At 38.9% G+C, this 25,646-nt stretch overlaps 2 protein-coding genes across 3 annotated transcripts in view; one reads left to right on the top strand and one right to left on the bottom strand.

Moving 5' to 3' along the window:
• The window catches only part of shc3 (SHC (Src homology 2 domain containing) transforming protein 3), a 46,279-nt gene extending 32,441 nt beyond the window's left edge, over positions 1–13,838 (bottom strand). The window contains exons 1-3 of one of the 2 annotated variants that reach the window (XM_067423723.1): positions 13,477–13,838; positions 11,297–13,279; positions 3,714–3,784 (exon numbers count right to left, since the gene is read on the bottom strand). In XM_067423723.1, coding sequence (XP_067279824.1) covers positions 3,714–3,784; positions 11,297–11,836 — 611 coding nt within the window. In that variant the 5' untranslated portion in view covers positions 11,837–13,279; positions 13,477–13,838. Of the gene's footprint in view, positions 1–3,713; positions 3,785–11,296; positions 13,384–13,476 lie in introns of those variants that run through there. The other variant, XM_067423722.1, reaches the window with a different exon arrangement.
• Positions 13,839–21,112: 7,274 nt separating this feature from the next.
• zgc:86839 (Cyclin-dependent kinases regulatory subunit 2-like) lies at positions 21,113–25,175 on the top strand. Its single transcript, XM_067423775.1, has 3 exons — positions 21,113–21,364; positions 21,651–21,778; positions 24,868–25,175. The coding sequence occupies exons 1-3, from the start codon at positions 21,306–21,308 to the stop codon at positions 24,906–24,908; spliced, it is 228 nt and encodes a 75-aa protein (XP_067279876.1). The 5' UTR covers positions 21,113–21,305; the 3' UTR covers positions 24,909–25,175.
• Positions 25,176–25,646: the final 471 nt, after the last annotated feature.

The raw sequence follows: 25,646 nt of genomic DNA, 5'->3' as shown, positions 1-25,646 counted from the left end.
ACAGTGGACCAACACCAGCAGCTGACATGGCACCCTAGACCATCACTGACTGTGGGTTCTTGACACTGGACTTCAGGCATTTTGGCATTTCCTTCTCCCCAGTCTTCCTCCAGACTCTGGCACCTTGATTTCCGAATGACATGCAAAATTTGAGCAACAGTCCAGTGCTGCTTCTCTGTAGCCCAGGTCAGGCGCTTCTGCCGCTGGACCTGGAGCCCATTTCCTGCACACGCCTGTGCACGGTGGCTCTGGATGTTTCTACTCCAGACTCAGTCCACTGCTTCCGCAGGTCCCCCAAGGTCTGGAATCGGTCCTTCTCCACAATCTTCCTCAGGGTCCGGTCACCTCTTCTCGTTGTGCAGCGTTTTTTGCCACACTTTTTCCTTCCCACAGACTTCCCACTGAGGTGCCTTGATACAGCACTCTGGGAACAGCCTATTCGTTCAGAAATGTCTTTCTGTGTCTTACTCTCTCGCTTGAGGGTGTCAATGATGGCCTTCTGGACAGCAGTCAGGTCGGCAGTCTTACCCATGATTGCGGTTTTGAGTAATGAACCAGGCTGGGAGTTTTTAAAAGCCTCAGGAATCTTTTGCAGGTGTTTAGAGTTAATTAGTTGATTCAGATGATTAGGTTAATAGCTCGTTTAGAGAACCTTTTCATGATATGCTAATTTTTTGAGACAGGAATTTTGGGTTTTCATGAGCTGTATGCCAAAATCATCAGTATTAAAACAATAAAAGACCTGAAATATTTCAGTTGGTGTGCAATGAATCTAAAATATATGAAAGTCTAATTTTTATCATTACATTACATAATTAACTTCATCACAATATGCTATTTTTTTAGAAGGACCTGTATATGTGTATATATATATATAAATTTCTTTTTTTTTAAGCCAATTAAATTAATGTTGTCAACTAAAATGGTTTTATATATATATATATATATATATATATATATATATATATATATATATATATATATATGATAGAAAACAACACAGTTGGCTAAATAATATAATTGGAGTGTCATACATTAAGATAAAAAGATATGGAAATTTACTGCAATATAATTATTAGGGCCGGGACTCGATTTAAAAAAAAAAAATCGAATTAATTAGAGGCTTTGTAATTAATTAATCGAAATTAATCGCATTTTAATTGCATATAAATATTTGACCTGAGAACAGTGAGAAGTAATTTTTCACATGTGTTTTTAGTATACCATTGAATAATGACTGAACACATAAGCTTAATCAACAAAATATTGTTTATTTATTTCAGTCCAGCAGACCAGTGCATGTTTGCCAGTTTAGCAAAAGCGTATTTGTGATATTTGAGGCTCGATGTGCTGCGGTGATACGCAAATTCCTTGTTGTATAGCTCACACACAACCATGCTCTTGACGACGCTTCCATCCTTTCGTTTTTTAAAACAAAATTTCCCATCCACGGGGCCACGCAAAGCGGTCTCATCAGCTTCTTCGTTCATGTTCACTGGTTTGTTGTTGTCGTGACTCGTGAGCGCTAGTTGGTGTTCCAGTATAATCGGTCCGTCGAAACTCATTCATTGAAAAACGTTAATTATATTGCAAAAAAAATTATAATTTTTTTTTGTATTAGATGGAAAGCATAATTTCGTTCACACCAAAAACAATAACAACAGGGAGTGCAGAATTATTAGGCAAGTTGTATTTTTGAGGATTCATTTTATTATTAAACAACAACCATGTTCTCAATGAACACAAAAAACGCATTAATATCAAAGCTGAATATTTTTGGAAGTTTTAGTTTTTAGTTTGAGCTATTTTAGGGGGATATCTGTGTGTGCAGGTGACTATTACTGTGCATAATTATTAAGCAACTTAACAAAAAACTAATTTATACCCATTTCAATTATTTATTTTTACCAGTGAAACCAATATAACATCTCAACATTCACAAATATACATTTCTGACATTCAAAAACCAAACAAAAACAAATCAGTGACCAATATAGCCACCTTTCTTTGCAAGGACACTCAAAAGCCTGCCATCCATGGATTCTGTCAGAGTTTTGATCTGTTCACCATCAACATTGCGTGCAGCAGCAACCACAGCCTCCCAGACACTGTTCAGAGAGGTGTACTGTTTTCCCTCCTTGTAAATCGCACATTTGATGATGGACCACAGGTTCTCAATGGGGTTCAGATCAGGTGAACAAGGAGGCCATATCATTAGATTTTCTTCTTTTATACCCTTTCTTGCCAGCCACGCTGTGGAGTACTTGGACACGTGTGATGGAGCATTGTCCTGCATGAAAATCATGTTTTTCTTGAAGGATGCAGACTTCTTCCTGTACCACTGCTTGAAGAAGGTGTCTTCCAGAAACTGGCAGTAGGACTGGGAGTTGAGCTTGACTCCATCCTCAACCCGAAAAGGCCCCACAAGCTCATCTTTGATGATACCAGCCCAAACCAGTACTCACACACGTCCAAGACGCGCTGCTGAAGTGCCGCTCAGTGACAGCAGAGGGCGCTGATGAACTGCAGAATGCAGCCATTACCCCGGAAACCCCGCAAACAAACAAAAACCGCGTTTAGTTTTTAAAACAGCCATTCGTTTTTGTAATCTCAAGGTTGTTCATCACAGCACCAAATACTTAACACTTAAAGACTTAATAGGCTATTTATTTTCAAACTTAAACATTTTTATGTTTTAATCTGGACTACAACATGCCCTAATAATTAGAACTGTTCTAATTATTTGTTATTGTTCAGTAAAACTTTGAGACATACGACTTCATTAGTTAAGATGTTAATTAATTATTACCAAACTAACAATGAAAAATACTTATAAAGAATTAATCATTCTAAGTAATGTTAATTTCTTAGTTATTGTTTAATAACATTAAAATCAAAATAACTTTTTTTAATGGACCTAAGATAAAACTAACAATGATCAGTATTTCTTAACTAACATTACCAAAAACATTATACTTTCTGTACCAAATGTAGCTATTGCTCAATCTTAGTTAATGCATAAACTAATGAGACCTTATTGTAATTTGTAAGCCTACCTGTTGTTCTTTATAGCCTAATTCTTTTGCACTTTAATCTGTTTGAAAATTGTACTTTTACAGCTCTGAAAAAAATCAAGAGACCACTTAACATTGATTTCTCAATAAGGGGTCTCTTAATTTTTTCCCCAGAGCTGTATATATTTTTGGTGCATTATTGTATTTAAACATTCAGTTAATTTTGTTCTTACAAAAATAGTTCCTAAAGCTGTTATGCTATGACAACACTTTTTTTTTGCAACTTATTTTAATATCGTGATAATATCGTATATCGTTATAAAACTTCAGCAATTAATCGCAACATGAAAATTTGATATCGGCACATGCCTAACGTTCAGTATTTAATTGTAGTGTCTGTTCTCCAACTCAGTCACAGTAATCCAGTAGCGGTGGCTTTGGGAATGGCCTCACAGGGCAGCGAAGCATTTTGGGAATTGTAGTCTTCAATCCACATGAGACAAAAATACATTTTCTGTCTTTTCTCAGTCTAGAAGGCACCAAATTCAAAAATAATTTCACATTTCTACTACATTGATGACCCAGTTTAAATACAGATTCATCTTCCCAGCGCTGAAGTACCCCTTTAAGTGCATTAAAAAATGATTATTATTATTAATATTATTATTATGTGTAGAAAGACAGAGAGAGTTGTTGTACCGTGTGATTTGTGACCGTGTGGTGAAGTCCAGGGATCTCATGGACCGGAGAACTTCAATGCAGCCCAAATACTGAAAGAGAAGGGAACAAATGAGATTAGAAGATCTGATAATCATCTTTCCTTCAAAAACGTCATATTGTTATTGCCCGTGTGTGATAAAGTACCATAGTAACATTCAACCCAACTGTAGCTATGCTTCCATCCAACGTAGGTAATTAAACTTATGTGCAAAATATCGCATAAAACCTTTGCGAATAAAGGACCATCCTAAATCATCAATACCTGGCCCAAAATATCTGTAATACAAATGGAAGTCACCACAATCTGGAAGCCACTGAGGCTCTTTTTACATACATCATAAATTACTTGAGCCTCAGAGCGGCAAATGAAACACAAACGCTGGCATGTCATCTTGTGTTCAGGGAACACAATCATATGAGGAAAGGGAATTGATGACAGACATTTTGATGTAGGCATTTCAAAATAACCAAACTAACATTTGAGATGCTGTGATGGGATTGGTCCACTGGTTAGTCCAGGTATCCAATCACATCCTCTTATGAGGCAAAGTACCCCACCCTTTCCATGTAATTAAATGGTATGTGAGCCAAACTAAAAAATCCAATTACACTTTAAATCCTTTTTTTCTTTCAAAGACACTTCTCATGTTCAAGTGTTAGTTTTTTCCTTTGGTTTTAGTTAGTTATTTGATGCTATAAAACCAGGGTGTGACGTCATGATTGACAGCTGTGCTTGCGATTGAGTCTGAGGGAGTGTAGGCGTATAGGCGGGACCTAACCCTAACCCCTAAACCAACCAATCATACAAAACTATATTTACTTGATCTATTTATAAGCTTGTTTCCTAATGGACCTCAATTTAGGTCCCTACTGTGACATGAATCCCCATGAGTCTGTGTGCATTTAGACTGAAATCCCCACTGGGATAGAAAAACATGAACACACACACACGTTCGTTTTTGTGACATGGACATTCTATAGGCGTAATGTTTTTTTTTACTGTGCAAACCGTATTTTCTATCCCCCTGCCTCTACCGTCACACACATACACACACACGTTTGTTTTTGTGAAATGTGGGGACATGCCATATTAGGCGTAATGGTTTTTATACCGTGCAAACCATATTTTCTATCCCCTTACACTGCCACTGCCCCTGCCCCTAAACATACCCATCACAACACACACACACACACACACACACACACACACACACACACACACACACACACACACACACACACACACACACACACATGTCGTGTTTTCATGTTTAATGGGGACTTTCCATAGGCGTAATGGATTTCATACTGTACAAATTGTACATCCTATCCCCCTACACTGCCCCTGCCCCTAAACCTACCCATCACACACACACACACACACACACACACACTGCCCCTAAACCTACCCATCACAGGAAACATTCTGCATTTTTACTTTCTCAAAAAAACTCCTTCTGTGTGATTTATAAGATGTTTTCCTCATGGGGACCTAAAAATGTCCCCACAAGGACAAGGATTTCGGATATTGCCATCTTTGTGGGGACATTTTGTCCCCATAACGTAGGGATTACCAGAACTCACACACACACACACACACACACACACACACACACACACACACACACACACACACACACACACACACACACACACACACTGCCCCTAAACCTACCCATCACAAACACACACACACACACACTGCCCCTAAACCTACCCATCACAAACACACACACACACACACACACACACACACACACACACACACACACACACACACACACACACACACACACACACACACACACACACACACACACACACACACTGCCCCTAAACCTACCCATCACAGGAGACAGTCTGCATTTTTACTTTCTCAAAAAAACTCCTTCTGTGTGATTTATAAGATGTTTTCCTCATGGGGACCTAAAAATGTCCCCACAAGGACAAGGATTTCGGATATTGCCATCTTTGTGGGGACATTTTGTCCCCATAACGTAGGGATTACCAGGTCACACACACACACACACACACACACACACACACACACACACACACACACACACACACACACACACACACACACACACACACACACACACACACTGCCCCTAAACCTACCCATCACAAACACACACACACACACACACACACTGCCCCTAAACCTACCCATCACAAACACACACACACACACACACACACACACACACACACACACACACACTGCCCCTAAACCTACCCATCACAAACACACACACACTGCCCCTAAACCTTCCCATCACACACACAAACACACACACACACACACACACACACACACACACACACACACACACACACACACACACACACACACACACAGCCCCTAAACCTACCCATCACAAACACACACACACACACACACTGACCCTGCACCTAAACCTACCCATCACAGGAAACATTCTGCATTTTTACTTTCTAAAAAACCTCATCCTGTATGATTTATAAGCCTTTTGAAAAACAGGGACATGGGTAATGTCCTCATATTTCACCCTCTCCTGTAATACCTGTGTCATACCCATGTCATTATACACGTGTCCTGATATTTCACAAAAACACGCACACACACGCGCGTGCACACACACACAAACACACATCACTTCTGACTAATTTTACACATCCACATACAAAAAACACATGCCAAGCTCACATACAGCAGACACATAATCAAACAACAAATTTCTCAAAATGACACTAATTTCACACAATGTCCCACATCAAGTGTGATATACACTATACCACATGTCTGGTCTGATCACATGACTTCACATAAACTCACTCGAACACATTTATTGGTAAGGACTGTTACGAGTGTATGGATATGCTGTAATTATTTAACTTTAGAATAAAATTAGTCATTTTGTCAGGCAATTTAAGCTAAAATAATATCAAAAAACTCTAATCCTGCATAAACTACTGTATATAAAAAAGTATTAAATAAAAAAAAATAAAGTGATTAACTATGAAAGCAAAAACAAAAAGGACACTGTAAAAATGACACACTTACAGTTCAAATAATTTACCTCATATTCAAGCTATAAAAATCTCAAACCCTACATGAAATACATAAGAAAGTATTCAAGAAAATAAAATGAATAAAATAAAAAAGTGATTAACTACAAAAGCAAAAAAGAAAGAAAGAAAGAAAGCTTTAAAAAAGAAAAAAAGACATCTCAAACACAAAATACATAAGAAAGTCTTAAATAACATTAATAAAAAATAAAAATAAATAAAATCCTTATATAATTATAATATAAATGTCCTTCAGCTGTGTATTTAAAGGAGTGTACCTTCCTCTCCAGTCGATGACATCATTCATAAACAGTGACATCACGCATCAACACATCTCTGCTTTTTTTAGCCTCTCACCTCAGCGATCTCTCAATGCCGTATGACTCACTCATTGAGCGTCTCACTACAACTTTCCTTGACTAAATGAATGACTCACCTGCAGTAACCCACCTGAGGACGGTCTAACCCACTGTCCGGTCTAACAGCGTCAAATTCAGTTTCTCCCAGGAACACTGGCGAGTTAAGTTTACTCGAGTGGTTTACGGAAAATTATCTCCTCGCGGCCCCCTTTTCTATTGCACGGATTAACTCACGGGTGTGCGATTCAAACGCAGAAAGGAAACGAGGCCGGAAGCGGACGATGAGTCACTGCAAAGTTTTGGCAAATAGTATTTGGCTAAATACAATGACGGAGGCTCGTTGACTGATTGCATTAGACAAAGTGGCTATTATACAGTCACATGCCACGATAATCAACTCAAATCAAATGTATTTATATAGCACTTCACACATTTCAAAGCAGCTTTATAGAAATGTTTTTATAATATCTTAATATCTTCATGCACCATAGTCATGTTTAGTAGATTAGAGCTGGCCGATAATATAGTTACATTTTGTGATAATATAAATAATCAAGCAGTTGAGATTTACATGAGTATATACTGTACGTATGAAGATCAACTCATCATTTAATAAATAATATTGTAATGAAAATGTTCATAATGTAATAATTATTTTTAAAACATAAAATCTTGAGCTCAATATAATAACTTTTTTACATTATGATAAATTATGTAAAATAGTGAATTATTGTAATACTAATGCTTAATGTTTAATAAACATAATAATTGCATTTCACAAGTAGATTAAGACTAGCTTTAGATTAAAAAATGTGCTGTAGAGGAATACTAATATTTTATGTGTTTTAAAAGCTATTGCAATAATGACACTTTGGGTTTATAATGTAATAATTTTCTCTTGAAAAGTGAAAAGATTATTACATTATGAGCACAACATTTTATTACATTTTGAGAAAATTATTAAATAACATTTTTATTATAATAATATGCAATACTTACACTATATGCAGTTTTTACATTATATCATATGTTATATAAAGACGGTTTGTAGCAACTAATACTTACATTTTGCTACAAATATACAAAATATTGCAATACATGAGTATATCATGTGTATTTGGATAAAGGTAGATTTAATATATATATCAAACTATAGCATATCAAACTTTATATAGAACCGTGCAATAATGCAGTTTACATTTTTGCAACGACATAAGCAATCAAGCAGACAAGATTTGCCATCTAGTATATATTGCTTTATGTGCTGTTTGCACACAGCAACACTAAAGACTTGAACCTGTTGTGTCACTCTGTAAAAAAACTGGTTTTGTATTTGATCTTTATAGGCTGTAAGTGTAAATGTATTTGTCAATTGTTTTGTGTTGTTATTAACTATGTATATTTGTGTCATATTTTATTGCTCTTTTAACATCTTGGCCAGGGGACTACAGATGAAAAATTGTCTCTTGGCTAATTCTGGCTTTTTTACTCATGTTTGTTTATGTGTTTTTATGAAATTGCATTTTACCTTTACAAATAAATTAATCTAATCTAATCTAAGCAAGCTCTAATACTAGTAACATCTGAATGAAAGAAGCTTTTGCATTATCTGCTAAATACCAGCTATTCACTGCTGGTTCTTAATAAATATCAACATATATATTAAAAAAATACATAGAATAACACACACATACACACACACACACACACACACACACACACACACACACACACACACACACACATACACACATACACACACACACACACACACACACACACACACACACACACACACACACACACACACACACACACACACACACACACACTAAACTGGTAAAAATGTTTTAAAAAAAAAATGCACTATATATTCACAGTACGGCATGACCCAAGTACCTTGTTGCCTTTAACAGAAATAAATTAAGCGCACAAATGTTCACTTAAACCTCAAAATCAAGCAAGAGCTGTATCTAAACTAAAGTCTGTAGTCTGTCAAAATGCTGGTAGTGTGTGTTTGAGAAGCAGCCCGTCTAGTCAATGTCAGCAGCTGTCCTTTTAGTGAAATGGAGCATGGTGTGTGTGTGTTCATGCACAGGGTCACTCAATAAGTGAACTGTAAAGAATAACACACATTCAGCCCTGCAAAGGCACGCCGGAAGGGTTTGTTATATGGAAGCTGCCAACTTTTACCAACTAAACTAGAAATAATGTCCTTTTCTTCCTGTGTCACTCTCTTCACGAGAAACGCTTAGAGAGACGTTCGTCAATTATAACAGAGCAAATAAAACACATGTAGTTCCCTTCAATTGAACATTGGTCTGCACCATCTAATTCAATCGTGTCGACAATTTGTGTTTTGCCTCGACTATTCAGAAGGGAAAATGCTAGAAGGGAATAATGTATGATTCATCCCGCACGAATCCGAGTCACCTTTAGCTCAATGAGGCAGCGATCCTATGATCGTAAACACACTAGATGATACGCTTCAAATACATGATGCTGTCAGTGCACAGTATGCACGATGGTATATAATGCAAACATGTTTAAAACGCATCAAAAAATGTCTGCAAATAACCCTAAATGGAGGCAATGATGTCTGTATTTCTAAAGTTAATGCATACAAGAAAAATGTACATGTACTATAGAAATTTCAGAGTTTGCAGGCCAGGACTGCACTATTTAAAAATATATATTTCCTGGTTGTTGACCATGGGAACCCTAGATATTTATTTTTTAAATCCCATGCAGAGAACACAAGTGCCACATGCGTGTCACACATGTGGCATATGTGCACAAATCAAAACGGTCAAAGATCAGTTATCATGTTTGTCTTTGCATATAGATGTGGACAAGAATAACAGCTCTGTCGTGCAACGCGTCATGGTCCCCGGAGACGATACAGTAACAGAACTGAAGCCGGAACAACATCCCCCTGGTCTGGTAACCGGTCGCCGTGGATACGCGATTTGCATGCACTTCCCTTTTGATGTGATAAACTTGCAGTTAATTTGAATAGATCAAATCTGTGGAGGTAAAAAAATAAGCGGTTGCACGGACAGCCGGACCACCTCCACTATATTCTCTCCTCTCACTAAGAGAAGATTAATATTACACTCTGGAACACATGCATGAAGGGCTGTGATGGCAGAAATGTGGCTACATGCTATAATTAAGCAGCTATAATCGGACAGTACTGATTTATCTTATTTACATACAACATCAACACTGCTATTGGACCAACACTAAACCAACAATGAGCTGAATGGAGATAAATAATGAGACTATTGTCTGCTGTAGAGCTGCTTTAACAGTCGTTATATCATTTATTAATTTTACAACATTAACTGTTATTTTCCTGTTTATTACTGTGAAGCTGCATTAAAACATACGTCTTGAATAAAGTCCTAAATATGACAAAAATATAATAGGGGAAAATATAGATCTTCAGAAGTTGAGGAACATCAGCATTTGCAACTGGCCATATTTGTATCGAATGATACTGAATCACATGTTTTGATAATATTAGATAATATGATAACATGATACTTTTTTGTTTTTAACTCAAGTGTTACAAAATGTCAACCATTTGTTATGCATTATCATCTTTTAATCTGAGTCCATTTAGTTCCAAATAGAACACAAATCAAATGATATTCTAAATTCTAATGATAAAGATTCTAATATTTTAAAATCACTGGATTATTTAAAGACCACATGACTAACTAATATATGTGGACAAGAACACGAGAAGTGCACAAAATCAAAGTTAAATGCACTGTCCAGAATAGTACAAGCTAGAACAGAGGGATTATTAGAAATAGTTAATAGTTAAAATATATATATATATAAAATCACTCAATATAAAGTGTCTGGGATATATATTAAAGAATAAGATGCTGTTCATACCGCCCACCTCCACATGCATGCAAGAATAATGCAACAGACAGCATGTAAACATGCATGGGCTCATATGTGGTGGAACAGTCTGTGCTTTTGTGGTCAGTTGTGAACATAACTGGCGACACTACTCCAAATCGTACACATAATCCCTCTGTACCAGCACACGGACAGGAAGATGCTGTATTCTACCTTTACACTGATGAAAAACAAGAAGGGGTATGCAGAAGAGAGAAAAGATGTGGGTCTCACCTTAACGACATACGTCACTCCAGGTCCGGAAATCTTTTCGCTGGAGTGCAGCCATCCTCGAGACGGCTTATTCACCAGCGCGCCCGTACCGCCCAGGCTCCAGCCCTCTCCGCCAGGCTGAGACTCTTCCATCCTGCCCTTCTTCCCCGAGCTCACGAAGCCGGGCTCCAGCGAGGCGTGAGACGCTGCGGCGGCCGCCGGGAGGCCAGATGAGCCTGGGCTGCCGGAGCCGCCCCCTGCCGCTCCTCCCTGGAGCTTGGACACGGCAAGGTCCTTGACGGCAGACGGCAGGCCCTTGATGCCCAACAGTCCGGAGGAGTTGGCGAATTTGAGGTTGGAGACTTTGTTGATGAGGGTGCACAAGGTTCCAGACTCTTCAGAGGGTTCAGGGTCGGCTGGCGGCGCGTACGGAGGGTCGCCCACGGGCGGCGACGGCGGGACGGCCGAGACCTTGGCGTTCATGGAGAGACCGTGCAAAAGCTCATCGACGGACGTCACTGACTCATTCCGGAATCGGTTGTATTTAGCACGGTGAAGCATTCCCCTCGGTATGCCAGCCTACACACGAACGGACACATCCAGCTCCCAGCTGACCGTCCACATCTTTTGCATGCTGGAGCCGAGAAAGCGTCCTCAAGGGTTTGAAGAAAGGGAGCGGGGTGGTCGTCAGGAAAATCCGACGCCACGCAGCAGCAGCAGCAACTCGGGGACCAAAAATAAACCACAAAACACGAAATCCATGGAGACAGAGGACGATGAGAGAAAAGCAGCACGAGGTCACTCCTCTACAGAGGGCCAGAGATGGCAGAGAGAGAGACAGATCTCTAGTGAAGAGATGTCTCTCTCTCTCCCCGCATCCTGGCAGATCCCTGAACATGCATGACTCACTCGGCGAGAGAGAGAGAGAGAGAGAGAGAGAGAGAGAGAGAGAGAGAGAGACCCTTCTCAACAAAAGACTCACTCTACACTGCAGAGCACTTTCCGTTACAAAAAAACTCCCACTTACTGCTCAGTAGAACCAATCAATTCGCAAAATTTGCCCTGTCCATAGGAACGCCTCCTGCTTTGATTCAGTCCGTGTGAAAACAGATAAACAGAATGGGAAAGATGCTATAAAGATATCACTGAAATCTGAGCTCAGTCAAAAATGATGAGAATCTTTTAAACAAACTACTCAAAATGATGCAAAAACAATCATAATTTGCTGACATAATTGAATGCAAAAATCACACTAGAGTACCGTGCATGTTGTCGGATCACATGTACGCCACATAGAATGAAACTTGAGTCGGTGTGCATGGCGAGCGCTGATTTTTCATACATAAAAATGTGGTTTTACTTGAATTCAGAAGCAAGGCGCTCTACTGAAAACAAAGCATAAAGATTGCACATAATTGTGAAATAAAAATGAATAAAAATCTAGCGAATTACCTCAGGGTTCGAAATATTTGAATGTGTTCACCTTTCGCCCATAACCGCGTTCTACCCAGCTTTTGTTAACGGCGAGTTTAAAACGTGCGCAAATTTAAATCATGAATCCAATACGGCTTTATCTCTTTGTTCGTCACATTCGTTCTTCCTTACATACTACAAAACATCAGCATAAATCCATGCACACGAGCGCTCGAATATCTCCCCCTACAGAAGGCAAAACAAGCCAAGCTTTGCTCCTGAATGAGCTTTGTTGAATAATTAAACATCCCTCTTAAATACACAATGTCGAGATTCGATCTCCCTTAAAACGCCATCCGGATTCGGCGAGGATACAACCGTAAATAGTGATGTCAGATCTCCCAGCCCCATTAAAAAGCATCCAACGGGATGAAGCCCATGACATTAAGGCAGCAAAAAAAACAAAAACCGAGTCATTCATGTAAAATGTCCAGAAGAGCTTGTGACAGAAGCAGCAGTCATTCACAAGCTTCCTGTACCGCTGCGGCTAACGCACTGCAGTCCCTCCCAGCGTCTCGCTTTCCTGCCTGCCTGCGAATTGAAAAAAAAGAAGAAAAGACTGAGAGAGAGAGAGAGAGAGAGAGAGAGAGAGAGAGAGAGAGAGAGAGAGAGAGAGAGAGAGAGAGAGAGAGAGAGAGAGAGAGAGAGAGAGAGAGAGATCTGTCTTCTCCAATGAGACAAAAGCAAACAAGCAACAACAAAAAAATTGCGTTATAAGTGCTCCTCACTCGGTGTTGTCACGGAGATGCTGAAGAGATGCTGAGGAGAGGAAGAGAGGATGCTGAGGAGCTGTGCAGGGCAAATGTTTTGGGCTAGCTGTGAATGGAAAGGCAGACGGGCATACCGACGTTTCTGTGAATGAAGTCAGGCCTCGGCAGCTTTCTGCACGGCAATCCCTCGGGATGGATCCCGACCGGCCAATCAGGAAAGAGCAGGATGACTCATTCAGGGTAGGCTGGCTGAATAGTGGGGCAAACCACTTGAAGCACAGGTGAAGGGAGAAACCATTCTCATCTCACAGCACTGCATTCTGCTCGCTGCGTCGCCTCTAAACTCCTGAATCCATGTTGTTCGCTTCTAAAATATCTCCTGACAGGATGCATAGCCTGTTTTGAAAAAGAAAAACAATGATCAATTGCACACTGCAATAAACTGGCCCCTCCTTGTGACCTGAGTGCAAACTTTGCACATTCATATGAATGAAGGGTGATCAAAGAACATAGGCTGTACTGAATCAACTGAATTACATGATGAATCCTGCCCAGCAGAGCCATTTACATGCAGTATGTTAGTCAAGACAGTTCTGGAAATTAAAAACAGGCAGAAAAAAAGTGTTAGTGATTCCTCCAGGATGATGTGAGTGGCTGCTTGGTGGTTTCTTACTGGTTGGGTTCCTCTTTCAATGCAAGTCTATGGTATTTTTTCACCCGTTCTATCATCCAGCAGGTGAAGATAGTACATCTGATCACTTACTAAAGTAACAGCACACCTGTCCTCAAAAAGACACATGGTTTAAAGCACAAATAGATAGATCAGCAAATCTATGACATTGTGTAACTTGTTGCCCATGCATGAATGCATCATTTAAGACAACATAAAATGCTGTTTGCAAACCATTTTACTTCTCATTTTGCCATAATGTGATTCATTTAAGAAAACTATAGTCAGAGAGTGCAACAATTGCTTTCCAGAAGCAAAACGCTACTCATTTTCTCCATAAGGAAATTGATTTTGAACTTATAAACCTTTTAAGACAGCCCTAATGTGAGCAACAAGGTTGTTAATCAATAATATTTGCTTCTGTTGAAGACGTCAGCCTGCATTATTACAGCTTAGATTTAAAATAATTGTGTTTAACAACAGAATTCCTGGTGAAAAACTACATTACCCATGATGCTGTAGAGAAAATGACACCAATCAGAGACAAGCAAGCTCAAAAATAGCTCTTTAGCTCCGCCCACCCCGATGAAGCATAGGGAATGGCGTAATAAAGTTTCCCTACGCTCTCAAAATACTAAAATGTTTGTATACATGCATATTTAGCAATATACCTAAAATACATTGTTTTTATACATATAATCAAAATTTTTAAATGTGCAGTTTTATATTTCTCCATCCTTTTTCAGTCGATTATGCTGTTTGCAATGCTTCATGGGATTGTAGTTCTTAACTAAAGTCATTAAAGAGTTAGTTCACCCAAAAATGAAATTGATGTTATTAATGACTCCCCCTAATGTCGTTCCACACCCGTGAGACCTCCGTTCATCTTCAGAACACATTTTAAGATATTTTATATTTAGTCCGACAGCGTATCTAAGTGTATGCACACTATACTGTCCATGTCCAGAAAGGGAATAAAAACATCATCACAGTAGTCCATATGTGACATCCGCGTTTGTTTTCAAACCTCAAATAAAGATTCAAACGGTAATGACTCAGCGGATCGATTCATGATTCGGATCACCAAACTGCCAAACTGCTGAAATCACGTGACATTGGCGATCTGAATCATGAATCAATACCCTGATTCATGATCGTTTGAAACTTTATTTGAGGTTTAGAAACCAACGCGGAAGAGAAGACAATGCTGAATAAAGTCGTAGTTTTTGTTATTTTTGGACCAAAATGTATTTTCGACGCTTCAAGAGATTCTGATTAACTAACTGATGTCACATATGGACTACTGTGATGATGTTTTTATTCCCTTTCTGGACATGGACAGTATAGTGTGCATACACTTAGATACGCTCTCGGACTAAATATAAAATATCTTAAACTGTGTTCTGAAGATAAACGGAGGTCTTACGGGTGAGGAACGACATTAGGGGGAGGAGTTAATGACATCAATTTCATTTTTGGGAGAGAACTAACCCTTTTAGTTTACAGTCTTGCACCTTTGTCTTTTTGTAGTGTTGTGATTCACCTTGTAGCTGATTGGCTTGGTTCAGAACACTTTAACAAAGACTATTTTAAAATTCCTATGTGAGAAATGAATGGAAAAAGGGGGCGGCCACCATTGCACTCTATTAAAATATAGGACAGGACTTCAATTTTAAAATAATTATCCATTATACATAGCAGAATGAAGTCACATAGAGGATTTACTGGAATAAGGTGCACTTATTAAAGAAAAATTAGACCAGGAACATGCATTGAAAAGGGTTCAATTACTTCATACTGACTTTTAATATTCAATATAAAAAGCTGGTCAATAACCTTCAATAATGAATAAGCTTCAGTGGAACACATCTATGTGGATCAGGATTTATCTATCGGCGTCACATCTATCTCTCTGAACACCACACAGGTTCTCAGGCAGTTTACTCACCGTGGAAAAGAGTTCATGGGGTTTATCTTCCTCTCATAACACACCTGAATGTCCTGAAGCATGAAAAATACAGAAAATCAATTACAATCAAATAGGAAATGGAACTGCTTCACTGTTAATGCATGTATTGCACTTTAGGCATTCTACATGTTTATATTTATACACATAGAAAGAGAAGAGATAGTGGGTGGCGGACTGCGTGTGTGTGTGTGTGATCATAGTCGTGACTGAAGTGTGTCGGGTTCACTCCTACACATGCTCATTAAAACAGCAGGAAGTATAGAAACTAGAAGAGACAGAAAGAGAGAGAGAACACAGAAGGCTTTCCTTTTCAAAGTCCAAAAATCACACCACATCACATGTCTGTTGGGACACATCAGGTACGTCACTCTTAAACAACACCGGGTTTAGTCCAGTGACTAATAGTGAGGTTTAGCGACCTAGGAGCATTTGTTTAACTAAATTGCACATTATAATACACTACGTTTGTGATCCCTGAAATTTTGAATGTGCATCATGTCTTCAATGTGTTTATGTAAAACAATGTCAATACAGAATAAGTAATATCCACACCCAACAGATTTACAGAGATTACATTTCAGTGCAACACTGCACAGCATTTAGCAGAGTAAACGCTCCGAATGCATCCAGACACATGCGGTAAGTCCATACAGAGAGAGACGCTGCTGCCTACAGGAACCTTTACTGTAACCATAGTTTCAAAGACAGCATAGCAACAGGAATGAGGTGAGGGGGCCGGCCATAATGATTGGCAGCTCACATCCGGTGGATGCCATTGGCTGCTGTGAGTGAGTGTTTTCTGGTGTAGCACTGCATATTCTGGTGTACATGCCACTACATGTGTTTGCAGGAAGATGGAATTCAGGTGTTACTAGGATACCACCACATAAGATTAACATTTGTTTTTGTGCAAACAATATATAATGGAAATACCCAAGTGTGGGTCACCATAACTGTATCATTAACATGTTTTTAAATTATGATGCATTTAGGAGTGTGGAGATGAAATGCTCATCTCAAACAGCTGCAACGGCACAAATCTAAGGGGATCAGTCGGGTTCCGGAAGCAAAAATTCATTTTCTCTCGATATAGGGAAATTGATTTTGATTGATAACTCATAAACCTTTAACGGCAGCCCTACTGTGAGCTATGAGTTTTTTTTTTTTTTTACGAGGTTTTGAAGATAGTATTTGCTTCTGTTGAAGCCGTCAGCCTGCATTATTTCAGCTTATTTTCAAAGCTACACTGTGTAACTTTTTTAGTTTATTCTTAGCTCAAAACACTTAGTTCTTTCAAAAGTATATGTGCTCATTAATGTATATTTACTTCTTTCGAGTAATAAAGTATTCTCATAAGTTTATAATATGCCATTGAAAATACATACGGGTGAGGGGTTCGAATGCCGGTCGCCATGTTGGCTCTCCATTTTGAAAGTACATTAGCCAAAGAGGGACATACCCGTAAATTCAAGCTTCGCCTTTCACGTTTTAACACTTGCTGACACTCATGGACTATGTCGAACTGGAAGCCATCTTAATCTTGGGCTAAATCGCCTTTTACTGTCTATGGTGAGGGGTTCGAATGCTGGTCGCCATGTTGCCCCTCCATCTTGAAAGTACATTAGAGGGACATACCTGTAAATTCACGTTTTCACGTTTTAACACTCGATGGCACCGTGTCAAATGTGAAGAGGGTGATTGCCATGTTAATCTTGGACTAAATCGGCCACCATAGGAGTTAAAACGAAATCAGAATTGAGAGGAACCAAGGGGGTAATCTAGCGCTCGGAAAGCGTTCCACCCCTAGGGGCTGCAATTGCTAACCAAGCCATCACCTGCTGTTAGCATCCCATTGACTCCCATTCATTTTTGAGTCACTTTGACAGTGAATAACTTTACATCTGAGGCGTTTAAAGACTCCATTTGTCCAGTGTTTATTTCTAAAGAAACACGACAATGCATAAAAGGCTCCGTTACCTTGTATCTTACACTATCGCCCCGCAGAAGCTGTTTTTGTAAAAATAGGCTAACGATTGCGTCATAACCAACGCGACTCTGTCGCACAGTTGAGAAATTACCGTATAGACCTGAGGAGACGCTCAGAAACAATCTTTAGCTGTCTATGAGACAGTCGGGGGGATGTGGAGACATAAAGTCTGATAAAGTCAAGGGGGAAGAATGGGGAGAAGCCCATAGTGAGCCAAAAGCAACGGGAGAAAATATTTAAACAACGTGATTCAGATTTCACTTTCCACAACTACTAGAAGACCTACAGCTGTCAGACAGGAGGCTCACGTCACATCTACGTCATCAAGCTCAGTCTGAGCCGGCGCAGTTCTCTCAGCCATCAGGAAGTGAGTGCCCCTAGGTTGACTTCATTATTTCGCCGTTGACGTCAATGGGATCGCTCGGTCCATTTCTTTTACTGTCTATGAGAGGAACAGAAACTAATTTTCACTGGATGGTCATATACCTTTTCACCGCTAGATGGGGGAAAATATCACACAGTGTAGCTTTAAAATAATCTTGTTTAACATTGGAATTCCCGGTTAAAAACGACATTACCCATGATGATGTAGAGAAGATTCTTAGCCTGACAAGCTTGACCCACATCAAGATGTTTGGTCTGGAAACTCACCATTGACAGCTCAATCCGAGGGGCGGATAAACGGTTGTCTTTCAAACTCCCTCTGCACGCAATTGGATAGCGCTACACCAACCAGAGCAACGTGAAGCGGAGCTCGTTGATAGATTAAACTATCGCTGTAGTCTGCAAAACTCTTCCGAACACATCTTCCCTTTTTAAGAATGACTTCAGTGCCGTTCTTTGTTCTTTTCTCAATGAAAAGCTTAACTTCAAGTCTTCCAGTTGTGGTCAAAGCCGATTCAAAAGACCGCCGTTCACCAGCTTCTTTGTTTACACGTAGAACGCAACTCTGCCGTCATTGTTAAGCCCTGCCCACCGACTCTGTACACGATGTGATTGGCCTGACCAGAGTTTGGTTTTTACAGACCAGACGTGTATTGAGAGTTGCTAGACGACACTCGCGGCAGATTTGATTTGCTGCCGCTAGGGAGCTTCTAGATTTCTAGGCTAGAACATGCTCCAAAATAGCTCTTTAGCTCCGCCCACTTCAATGAAGCACTGGCAAATGATGTATTCGAGTATGCCTACACTATTACAATACTGAAATGTTTGCATATGCATATTTTCCAATAAACTTAACAATAAATATAACATATTTTGCAATAACACTTTTAAGTACTAGTTTTATATTTCTTTATCGTTTTTAATTGATTATGCTGTTTGCAATGCTTCATGGGATTGTAGTTCTTTCTCTCACTAAAGCCGTTAACTGCACAGTATTGTACCTTGAAAACTTTTTTGCTTCAAATGAAAATGTGTATGTTGTGATTCACCTCATAAAATTTTAAAATGGGAAAAATTTCTGAAAAAATACTTCCTGAACCAACACCGCTGAAAAAGGGGGCAGCTGCCATTTAACTTTATGGACATGAAATTCTACATCAAGGATTTTGGTTCATTGTTATATACAAAGGAGAGTGTACCTTTTAGCATTAGCACGTTTTTCACCCATTTACAATCACCCATCATCTTTTTGCAGCTCATTAAAAATAGTCCTGTGCTGCAAAAGATTAATGTTTTGTTAATAAAGAATTAGACAGATTTTGCATTTGCACAAATCGATGATGTTTTATGGACGGAGCCTATCAGGTGGCAGAATCAGATCTGCAGTAACACTCAATGGAAGCTCAGTAATAAAACAATAAAAAGGTCATTTCGGGTTTATATCTTGCACAATTTTAGAAAGAAATATCACAATTGCAAGATATAGCTCGATATATATCTTGTTTATATCTTGTCTCTCCCTTTCAGAATTATCAACTTGCAACTGTAAGAAAAGAGTCAAATTTGTAAGCTAGGCCTAAACATTTTGTTTAAATGTTAAACTACATGAAACTTCATAGGTTTGAATATGTTTTTATGCTGTAACTGTAAAGCTATTATGCCCCTATGAAATGCATAAGTGAATATTGTGTAGATCTATTGTTTACATCAAATCCAAGTTTTAATAGTAGACTAATCATCGCAGGTTTCATCAGTCCAGTCTGTGGCTTGCCACCAAAAATTTCTGCTTCACAGAGCGTCTTCGACGACGTTATTCTATAAAGTATGAATTCTATTCTGGCATCCAAAGGCACAAATATACATTTGTTCTGATATTCTGTGCATTTAGCCCATTTTCCTTCACTTTTTAAAAAAAATCAGTTTTCTGCCATAATACAAGCACAACTGTAAATGGTGTAACCGTGGAGTTAAAACTGGTCTAATATATAAAACTGGTCTCCTCCAAACTGGTCTATAATATATAATATTTAATAACTGCCAACTACCTAAATGAAGTTAATTGCATATTATTAGTACTATCAAATCGATTAACATAAAGGTTTGTGTGTGCGTGCGCGTGTGCATATATATATATATATATATATATATATATATATATATATATATATATATATATATATATATATATATATATAATTTCTAAGTAGCCCAAATACGTTTTGAACCCTGTTTTTATATTTCAACATCATGTCACTCACAACCATATAAACTAATAAACTATTTTTTTTAATTAAACGGCTTTGTTTGATTAAACTAAGACCGAGAACTGGAAATGTGTGATGTACTAAAAGTGAACTGTTATGATGTAACGTTAACAGTAATATTGTTTGTTTTCGTTCGGGTGAAAAATCACTAAACTTCGAAGGTTTTAAGCTTTTAAACTCTGTTTGAGATCAAAATAGCATGATAATGCAGTAGTAACCTTGCACGCTTTACCTTAAGCGGGTTTCTGGGGCAAAAAAATGCAACATTTCTATATTTACATGCGCCTATTCTAATTCATTTTCACAAACCATCGGCACACTTCTCATCACTGATCTGTTTCCAGGACAACCGCCCGCCCTTCCATACGCCCCCGCACTTCCGACGTGCTCACGCTGTCTAAAATCACATGACCTCTCTCAGCCAATCAGAAGCGGCGGCTCCGGTTGAATCGCGGGTTCAAAACTGTTTCGGTTAAATTTGTAACAAAGTTGCGCAAGTTTGAGCGAATCCTTCTTTCACGGTTCAATAATCAGAATATTTTTCGCATATCGGTTTTCATTTATTAATCTAATATGGCTCATAAACAGATCTACTACTCGGATAAATACACAGATGATCACTATGAATACCGGTAAGGGGGTTTGAGCTGCTTCAAGGCCTCGTCGCGGCGTGTTTGTTTAAATGTCATTCATTTCACATCAGTGTTGAACTTAATCTGTATGAATTGCCTAAAAAAAATATGTAATACATTTGAGCTTGATGTTTTGTTTTAACGTGTACACAAAGCTACGGATTTGATTGTCTCTCGTGTGCGTTTAGTCTAGTGACGTCACTTCTCAAGCGTCATGTTCATATCTGTCACGGTATTTGTTATTTAAATGTTATTGAATGTTGTTCATTGTCATTTGTGATTGCAGACATGTGGTGTTACCGCGAGAACTGGCCAAACAAGTGCCCAAATCCCACCTGATGTCGGAGGATGAGTGGAGGAGGCTGGGCGTGCAGCAGTCGCTGGGATGGGTGCATTACATGATCCATGAACCAGGTCTGTACACACACACACACACACACACACACACACACACACACACACACACACACACACACATACATTCATCAGTGTTTGCTCTGAACCAGAGTTAGCTTATCTTTGACCATGTGATCTCAAGAGCCACTTATAGTTCACTCAAAAAATGAAAATCCTGTCATGAATTACTCCCTCCTCATGTTGTTCCAAACACGTAAAACTTTCATTCATCTTCAGAACACAAATGAAGATCTTTTTGATGATATCTGAGAGATTTCTGTCCCTTCAGTGACAGCTTCACAACTAACACTTTGACGCTTCAAAAAGTGCATAAAGAGAACGTTAAACTATAGGTTGTATTCATCGTCAGCTTGTTGAACTATGATGATTTTAAAGGAACTACTTGTGACAATGCTTTTGGAAACACATTGAATGATTTGTGCCGTCTGAATGGTGCATCCAAATGGACAATGCTAGTATCAAAATGATAATCCTGCCTGACAACTATTACTCAATGTTGAGATGGAAAATGTCATAAGTGGGAAAGGGGAAAAGTAAAAACAGGCAATATGAATGCGGTAAAGAATACATTTTTACAATTAATTTTTGGAAAATCCAGTTTTACTAAACTATAGTGTGGAGCTAGCCTGGATGCCAGCTGAACTTAGCCCTGCCCACAACATTTTTAGGTCAGGCGGTTCGGTCTGGACTCGATCCATAGAGGAGTAATTATCCCCGAACAGAAACTGTTCGGACCAATGAAATCATCAGGGCGGGCTTTAGACGATGACGGACAGATGATCAACAGTAACGTAATCATCACGTCATCAAAGGGGCTTGGATTATATTTGTTCAAATTCTCAACGGAGAGCTTGTTTGTATCTGCATTCACCTTCACTATTTCTCTCAGAAATGATGATCATGTTGGGTAAGTACTCTGTGTATCCTTAAATTATTGTTAGTATTTTTTTTTTTTACAACACCAGCAAAGATCCTTTATTCCAGCGTGCGTGCAGACAGGGTTGCCAAGTTTTTACAACAAAACCCGCCAACTACTACCCCTAAACAATAGCTTCTCGGGGGGTTATCCGGAAAAAAAATGGTGTTTGGGGGTCAAATGTGTGTTATTTTGGCAAGGTTGCCTGCTAAAATTCGCACTCCTGGGTCTCATGTGCAGTTGAGCTCTGTTGACATTTGACAACTAACGTAACGCGTCGCATTTGTTGGTCTAATGGCACATACTTGGTAACAAAGCTTATCTATTCTTTCCTAAAATATGGAGAGGTAAATGTTATTTGGCTTATCTATTACTGGCAATGTGAGTAGGGTCAGAGAAGAGGATTGTGTGAAACATCGTTTAATCATGAGACAAACCCAAGAATTCAATCTCTGAAACTGAAAAATGTAATGAGGAAGGATGTTTTATAAAATCTAATGACTCTTGATATGCTGTTAGCCTCCCATAGCCTCGAAATCTAGACGCACCTTAGCGGCAGCAAATATAATTTGCAGCCAGGGTCGTCTAGCAACTCTCCGTTGGCTTGCGAGCTGGAAAAACCAAACTCTGGCCAGGCCAATCACATCGTGTATAGAGTCTGTGGGCAGGGCTTAACATAATGATGGCAGAGTTGTGACGGTTCGGCGTGTTACTTGTAAACAATGAAGCTGGCAAACAGCGTGTTTTTCTAATCAGCTTTAGCCGCGACTCTGGAAGACTTGGAGTTGAGCTTTTCTTTGAGAAAAGAACAAAGAACACTGAAGTCATTCTTAAAACAGGAAGATGTGTTCGGAGGATGCCAACTTCTTCATTGCTCTGGTTGGTTGAAGCGCTTTCCAATTGCGTGCAGAGGGAGTTTGAAAGACAACCGTTTATCCCGCCCCTCGGATTGAGCTGTCAATGGTGAGTTTCCAGACCAAACATCTTGATGTGGGTCTGGCTTTTCAGGCTAAGCCTCCCAGGGAGGAACATACAAAGGGTTTGCTACTGAGTGTTCTTCATATATCCCAGACAACACTGGAAGAGCTTAAGTTCATGGTATTTTCTCCTCTGAGTGGGACACATGGTTTGGATCAATATTAGGGTGAAAGCACCTTTATTAGTTTCATTTTCAGAAGGGTTTCTCCTCTTACTCTTGTTACCATAAGAGTGTTGATTTGTTTTGTGAGACACTTGACTGCCAATCGTCCAATGTCAGATCGCTTAACTGTTGTAAAACAACAGACTGAGACACTTTTCCCTAACTGACACTGCTATGCCAGAGAAGACGTGTTCTTTTAAAGAGCTTTTCAGAGCATGCTTTGCTATCGGATATCTTTCGACAAGATCAGGCGTCCCTATTTCTGACGTGAAGATTTCATCTGATCTAACAGTTAGAACCATAGAGGTTTATTCATGAGCAGGGGGCTGTTCCATAAACCAAGAATAGAGTATAAGCCAGGCTTATTTCGGTTAGTCAGGCTTATTTTTGGTAGATTCGGTTTTTATAAATCAAACTTGAAAAAGTTCAAACTCAGCTACCCCGGCAACTTATGCTGCCAAATTAACCTGGTCCGGGGCAGGCTAACTGTCAGGCTAAGTCTGAGTTCAGGCTTAACGAGCATACCATTTATAGTATAAATGAGTTTGAACTTTTTAAAGTTTGATTTATGAAACCGAATCTACCAAAAATAAGCCTGACTAACCGAAATAAGCCTGGCTTATACTCTAATCTTGGTTTATGGAACAGCCCCCAGGTTCGATTTGAGCTTCTGTTTATATTCGCTGATCCATGTTTATGTATGAAAAGCCTAAATTCAATCTGTTCATCATATAAAGCGATTGAGTGTCTTCAGCAAATTTGCTCTAAACCGCTCGAATCTTATTGATCAGTTTTACAATCTCTTTATGAACTTTTTAAAGCATCAAAGTAGTAGTTACATAGCTGTCAATGGGACCGAAAGCTATCAGATTTCATTTGTGTTCCAAAGATATACTAAAGTCTTACTGGAACGACATAAGGGTGAGGAAGTAATGACCTGGATTTTCATTTTTGGGTGAACTATCCCTTGAGTTTAATTAAATAATTGAAAGATGCATAACATTTTGCTTTTGTATTTATCTTTTCCAGAACCTCATATTCTGCTGTTTAGGAGACCTCTACCAAAATAATGACAGTGATGAGTGTCGCCTGCTCTTCTGGAACATTCCTGTGGTTGAACGTGGTATATTCAGTGAATGCTGGAGAACTTCACCTCGTTCCTGGACTCCTGTGACCATGATTTATGTTTGGACAGAATCAAGGGATTATGGCAACTTTTCAGTGAAAATTCAAGGGCTCTTAACTAAAAAAAAAAGAAAAAAAGAAGCATGTGACCCAAGTGCCTCTCTGGGTGAAGCTAAACCTTTGTGTGTTGAATAAAAGTCTGTGATGCATCATCAGTGTTTAGAAACTTAAATCAGTGTTTTTATGGCTGAATTAATGGACAATGGTAAATATTTTGGGGGATAAAAGATGTACTCTATGCTAAAGGGAGATGATTTGTGTATCTAGGATATTATACATGTTCTTAGTTTGCATTAATTCTTCAGGGAAGGCAATGGTATACTGTAAAAATGTCTTGTGATGTATAAATGGCAATACAAAACTTAAACCGTTTGTTAGAAGAGCAACAATGACAGCGCTTCTTAAAAACAGGGTTTATATGGAGAAAAAAAAACAAGTTTACACCTTTTATCACAACATTACTTTTAAAATAAGAATAGTTATGACATTTTATTCTTGCTGCTCTTTATAATAAAATTAAAATGCCGCCTCATGCCTGTTTTTGGTGTAGTTCCTCTGTCAGCACAACTCGCCTCACGATGGCGCCAAATCGCAACTAATGCATACACTTAAATTGTTTCAAT

The sequence above is a fragment of the Pseudorasbora parva genome, chromosome 18 (genome assembly GCF_024679245.1).
Source record: "Pseudorasbora parva isolate DD20220531a chromosome 18, ASM2467924v1, whole genome shotgun sequence".
Lineage (NCBI taxonomy): Eukaryota > Metazoa > Chordata > Actinopteri > Cypriniformes > Gobionidae > Pseudorasbora > Pseudorasbora parva.
This window is presented reverse-complemented; position numbering and strand designations above follow the sequence as displayed.